Raw genomic sequence first — 6,777 nt, forward strand, 5'->3', positions numbered from 1 at the left:
ATTGTTTTATTGTTATTGGCTGTTACAAGTGGAAAAATTGTTTATTACTATATTAAATTGTTTCTACCTATCTAGTGTATTTTGGCCAATTAAAGTGGTTACTATTTTATTTACTGATTACAATATTATGGTAAATGTTTTGTAAAGACTATATTTTGTTAATGATACTAATGTTTTGTTTTGAAAGACATCCTCATGTTATGTAGTCTCTTATTGGGCTTCTAGCTCACCCCCCTTTCTCCACCCTTTCAGATTAGAGCAGTGGAATATCTTTTGGTGGTAGATCATTGGAGACATAGATTGAAGACTTCTTTTGGAGCTATGTTAGTTGAGGGATTGTTTTAGTACATTTTCTTAGGATAGTAATTTTGGCATTTGTGGAACTCTTTGAGATTGTATTTGGAGACTTTATTGTTAAAGTTTTTATTTTATGGATTTCATAGGAAAGATTTTGATTATTTGAAGTTTATTGTGGATATTTAATTACGCTCTGTTCCATTATAATATTGTTGAGTATTTCTAAGACAAGTTGTGCATCTAAATCCTTGGTATGGATTTGGGGTGTTACAGTTATGGTATCAGAGCATAGGTTTATGATTCTGTAGACTTATAGGTTTAATATTAAGATTATTTTGGAACAAGAGTGTGATCATTAGGAATTTTAATGTTAGAATTATTTGACCTTTCATAGTGTTTTTCTTAGGAGCGTGTAGGAATGATTGTTGCACTATCTGTTTGTTGGTTTTGACCTTCAAGGATATTTAAAATCTGTACTTATGATATTTTGTTGCATTGCTTAGAGAGATGGCTCCACCAAGGAGGAACACTGGGAATGGTCAATCGAATGCTGAGGGAACCACTAATCTTCAAGCTATTATTGAAGCCATTGGAGGTTTAACCAATATAGTGCAACATCAAGTTGGAGCCACCAATCCAACTTGTGCTTTAGAGAAGTTTAGAAAGCTTGACCCTCCTACTTTCAAGGGTACAAAGGATCCAATAGAGGCTGACAACTGGCTTAAGGAGATAGAAAGACTCTTTAGGGCAATGGAGGTTAGTGATGGGCAACGAGTTATCCTTGCTGTTTTTGTATTGAAAGGTGATGCATTGGAATGGTGGGAGTCCACAGAGAGGACACATGGGAGAGAAGTTATAACTTGGAAGCATTTTATTGAGCTCTTTCGTAGGAGGTATTTTCCTGATAGTTTAATGGTCCAAAAGGAAGCTGAGTTTATTCGCATAGCACAAGGTACTCAATCAGTGTATGAGTATGAGCGAAAATTTGCTGAATTATCCCGCTTTGGTCCACACATGGTTGACACAGAAGCAAGGAAGGCTAGGCATTTTGAAAGGGGTTTAAGGGAGGAAATTCAGGGACCGGTTTCCATGTTCAAATTGGAAACATATGCAGAGGTGGTAGATCGAGCTCTCATAGCTGAGAGAAATTGCAATCGTCTTTCAAAGGCCAATGATCAGGAGAAGGATCCAAATCAAAGTAATTTTCTTAAGGGAAAGTCTAGTGAAATTTCATTCAAGAAGCAAGGGGTGCCCAATTCAAACAAGAAGGCACATAAGACTTGTCCAAGATGTGGAAAGGCTCATGGTGGAACATGTTATTTGGAGTCAAGAGCATGTTTTAAATGTGGCAAAACTGGACACTTTATCAAAGATTGCCCAGATCTGAAGAGTGAGCCAAGGGCTGAGCCTAATGATATAAATCATAGGCCAAAAATCCAAGGAAGAGTGTTTGCCATTACTGGGCAAGGTGTTGAGGAATCTAAGTCAGGTACCATCTCCTTATTTTTCTCCTATGAAGTGAAACAAGGGTTGTTGAGTCTATGAAATTATTGTGTGGTTATAGACAATATAATATGGATTGGTTGGGAGCATATCATGTTGCTTTGAGTTTTACGACCTAGTGTATTTTCCTTGGGGCGCTTTTGTAAAAAAAAAAAAAAAATGATTATTATATGCTAAGTTTAAGAAGTGACATTTGGTCAAATTAAGTGATATTTTTAGGATTGTTTTGCAAATTTTAAGAGACAAGAGGTTGCATGCTAAATTGAGAAAGTGTGAGTGCTAGTTGAATAAAGTGGTGTTCTTAGGACATATGATCTTTAGAGATGGAATTACAGTGGACCCTACTAAGATTGAAGCACTAGTAATTGAGGTATGTTTGAATTTTCGAGGACGAAAATTTTATAAGAGGGGGAGAATGTAACACCCGCCTCACTTAAATTTAATTTTATTGCTTCTAAAGTGAAATTGATGAATTATTTAATTTATTGTGAAGGTGATATTATTTTATATTATGATATCTACAAAGAAAATAAATAAAAGATGTAACGTGAGAGTTATTTTGTGGATTATTCATATTAAACTTTTAGTCTCCTTATCAGTTAAGGACAAGGATAAGAGACTAAAACCTAATTGGATTAGGAGTTTAAGTGTTATTGGAATTCTTTAGAGTTCTGGCCCATCTAAACAACCTTAATATGAGTTTAGTGGGAATTGAAGTCTTGGGAGGCTTATTTAAGCTTTTAGTGGGTTTTATATTTGAGCCCAAGTGAAAATAATTTTAACGTGTTAGTAGGTTAGGGTTTCCTGCTGAAAGATAGAGAGAGAGAGACGGCAAAGTACAAGAAACAAAATCCTGCATCGGTGTGGTGGTGTGGTCAGGTATATCTCTCTCAAACCCTCATGGAAATAACCTAGTTGCTAGAGTTTACGCATGTTAGTGGGGCTGGACTTTTGAATCTTGTAATCTATATCGTGTTCAAGTTCTAAACTTTTTCAATGCATGCTTCAACTCACTACGTCCTATGGGTAGGAATTAATTGGTGAATCTATTGTGTTCTTGCTATGGCTTAAGGGTAGGATAGATCTTTGAATATTATATATATATATATATATGTTAGATAAACTTTCTAACATTCAGTACATGCTATAGTTTATGTGACCTACGGGTAGAATTTCCTATGGATGATATACATTATTTTGGGTTAATATGATCTACAAGCATGTGATCATTTGGAAGCCAACTTGTACTGGGAGAATTTAATAATATAGAGATTTACATATTCGGCTCATTAGAATTGTTTACTAGGTATTGATTTTGGAGTACTTGATAAAGCAATTGAGTACTAGATTAGCTATAGTTTCAGAATAAGTAGTGAGATACGAATTTAAAGAGTGAAATTTATATTTAGTTGCTGCCTTAGTGTATCCATTCTTATTGAGTCGTCTTGTGTTTATTTAGGTTCTAATTGATATTGTTTCAGACCGTTGAGTTGAAGCTTGGTTTAACAACTAGAGGTAAGTGGACTTCAGAACATGACGTCTCTCAGGACGTTTATATCTATATATATTTATGGTAAAAATATATTTATATATATATATAATTGCAAAAGTGAAGTTTTCAAAAACTCATACCATTATCAATACTTTGTACACATACTTGAGTTTTATTATTTCTTAAGTATTACCTTGAAACTGTATATGTTATGAATGACTCAAAACTATATTTTTGAGAAAGTATTTGTTATATGATATATGATTGGTATTGACAATATTGTAATAAAATAAGAATGTTTTCAAATAGTTAGCTAGACAGTCTGCAACCTTTGCCAACACAGGGTTAAGTGTTGGTCTTCGGCCGATGTAGTGTTATTGTGGTGTGGTGTAGTGTTATCGTTTGCTCTTTGGAGCCAGTGTTGCCTCTTTGAGGGTAGTGTTATTGTTCCCCATGGGAATCACCCACCGAGTGTTTAGCAGCTTATGTCTTTGTCTGGCAAATGTTTAATGTTTTCCACATCAAACTATTGTTTTATTGTTATTGGCTGTTACAAGTGGAAAAATTGTTTATTACTATATTAAATTGTTTCTACCTATCTAGTGTATTTTGGCCAATTAAAGTGGTTACTATTTTATTTACTGATTACAATATTATGGTAAATGTTTTGTAAAGACTATATTTTGTTAATGATACTAATGTTTTGTTTTGAAAGACATCCTCATGTTATGTAGTCTCTTATTGGGCTTCTAGCTCACCCCCCTTTCTCCACCCTTTCAGATTAGAGCAGTGGAATATCTTTTGGTGGTAGATCATTGGAGACATAGATTGAAGACTTCTTTTGGAGCTATGTTAGTTGAGGGATTGTTTTAGTACATTTTCTTAGGATAGTAATTTTGGCATTTGTGGAACTCTTTGAGATTGTATTTGGAGACTTTATTGTTAAAGTTTTTATTTTATGGATTTCATAGGAAAGATTTTGATTATTTGAAGTTTATTGTGGATATTTAATTACGCTCTGTTCCATTATAATATTGTTGAGTATTTCTAAGACAAGTTGTGCATCTAAATCCTTGGTATGGATTTGGGGTGTTACAGAAATTCCTTTCTGATCTTGTGTTATGAGAATGGAGTAAGTTCCTATCACATTATTTTGCGACAATAGTGAAGCGGTTGCACAATCCAAAGATCCAAGGAATCACATAAAAGGAAAGCACATTGAAAGAAAGTACCACATCATTTGAGACATTGTTGCGCGAGGAGATGTAGCAGTAGCAAAGATTGATAGTGCAAATAATCTAGTAGATCCCTTTACCAAAGTCTTTCCCCAAAGGATCTTTGACTCACATTTGGAGGGTATGGGAGTTAGATTAGTGCACAATAGTCTTTAGGACAAGTAGGAGATTGTTAGGATTAGTGCCCTTAAATCTTATTGTATGATGCTATGTATGACATTATGTAAGACATTATGTATGACTTAATGTTGTGATTAATAAAGTTTTTTTATTATTATCTAAAATAATGGTAACATGAATATTTGGACATTATCATATAGTCCATGAAATGCATAGTATGTGATTTATGTGATTTAGTCATAGAAGATATAAATCACAAGTTCTTTGTAAACTCAGAATTTTAATTCGTAGTCGGTAATGAAATTGGGCATTTCATCTGCGAAAACTATAACATATCAACTAAGATGACTCGTCTTAATCATGGAAGTGGAGACTTCTAGTTGATATGTTTTAAGAGTTAAGATATACTGAACTAGACCGCTATGAGATTTATTATTCTCATAACGACCGTCAAATGAATAATAAATCTCACAACTTCTATTTACATCAATTTTTAATCCTGAGAGAATAATGAACTTGATCATGAAGTGTAGGTTGCTTTGATATATCAAGAGTGAGATCTAAAGTCACGATCAAAACCTCAATATGTTGGGCAGCCACATTTAGTATTGATGGAACATATATTCTTAAGATGGAATTCATAATCTCTTAACAGAGATATAAAATATTCCCTTAAGATAAGTTTAATAGATTTGGTCATTCAGAATGTTAGGCCTAACTACTTTAATAAGAAGTTACTAAAGTATATATTTATGAAATTAGATTTCATAAATATACGATGAATAACTTAAAAGATTAAATCGGGTACTCAATGATTAAGATGCAATAATCTTCAAAGTGGCAGTCTACATTCATGACTTTGTATTACTACTAATATTTTATGAAGGGTTTGCATGTACAATAAAGTCTTGGGATATAATTTATTAATAAAGCCTAGAATGCAATTATATTTATATAGTGGTATTAAATATAATTAATGGTAACTTTGGACTTGTCAAGAGTTGACAGAAAAGCCCAAAGCCCATTGGAGCTAGTGTCTTATTTTTTCCCTTTTGATCCCACTCCAAGCAACATACTAAAACCCAATTTGAATGGCCCAAAAGGCTAGCCCAATTTGATATTCAGTTATAAGGAGTACATACAAAATTTCGTAAGAGAATGAAATGGTTTGTAAGTGAGTGTTAGACACTCTCTTATTCTCCCTTGAACACATACATATAAATTGATTGAGAGACCACACTTCTTGGGCACAAATGGAATTGGAGTGAAGATTAAAAATGTTCCCTAGTACTTCTAATCTTTGGTTTTAAATTTCATCACACCAAGACACACTCTCTTATTCTTATATTCTAAAATTTACATAGTACATGTTATCAATTGTGAATGAAGTAGATCCGTTAATTTTTCCATTGCGCATGTTTTGTGTGTGATACAAACTATGTTTTTCCAATAGGAAAAAGTTACAATTTTTTTTATTTTTTTATTTTTACAAACTAGAAATTTTACTCATTCATATCAACCCTTTAACCAATAAAATAAAATTAAAATTAAAATTATAAATTATAAATTGAATTCAAATAATTATTTTTATTATACATGCCATTTAGAAAATGTTGTACTATAATTTTATTGAATTTTCCACGATTCATAGTTTATATCTTTGTTTTTAATTTATTTGGAGGAAAAAAAAAGAAACAAAACAAAGGATATTTTGGGAAAAATAAATAATTCTTATAAATAAATCCAATATAGGCATCTCATTTTTTCAAGATTCTTGTTTGATTCCTAATCAAACCCAACATAGGAATATTTACATTTCAAAGCATCTTGATTGCCAGAGTAATATAGATTCTCTCAACCAAATGCTAACTCAGGATTGGTATTTAGGAATTAGGATTAGTATTTCGGTGCTGTTATCTTAGGATCAGGGTTGACTTGATAAGATTTGAAATCTAAAATGACAATTTCAAGTGATTTTTTTTTTTTTTTTGGGTAATTTGATAATTGGGGAATGAGAAATTTAAACCTTGGACATTTCTGTTTGAAACATTGGGAAGTGTTAGTTGAGCGCTCATGACCATTTTAAATAAATTATTCTATCATATATATCAATTAAATGATATTTGACAT

General features: G+C 32.4%; 1 protein-coding gene across 1 annotated transcript; it reads left to right on the forward strand.

Annotated features, from left to right (window-relative positions):
• The first annotated feature begins 804 nt into the window (after positions 1 to 804).
• LOC115964618 lies at positions 805 to 1,842 on the forward strand. The gene has a single exon (XM_031083891.1). It carries the CDS (start codon positions 805 to 807, stop codon positions 1,840 to 1,842), a length of 1,038 nt encoding a protein of 345 aa, XP_030939751.1.
• Positions 1,843 to 6,777: the final 4,935 nt, after the last annotated feature.

This window comes from Quercus lobata, chromosome 2 (genome assembly GCF_001633185.2).
Source record: "Quercus lobata isolate SW786 chromosome 2, ValleyOak3.0 Primary Assembly, whole genome shotgun sequence".
NCBI classification, from domain to species: domain Eukaryota; kingdom Viridiplantae; phylum Streptophyta; class Magnoliopsida; order Fagales; family Fagaceae; genus Quercus; species Quercus lobata.

Excerpts from the sequence above, each read along its gene's own strand:
- LOC115964618 (XM_031083891.1), top strand. The coding sequence starts at position 805 with ATGGCTCCACCAAGGAGGAACACTGGGAATGGTCAATCGAATGCTGAG.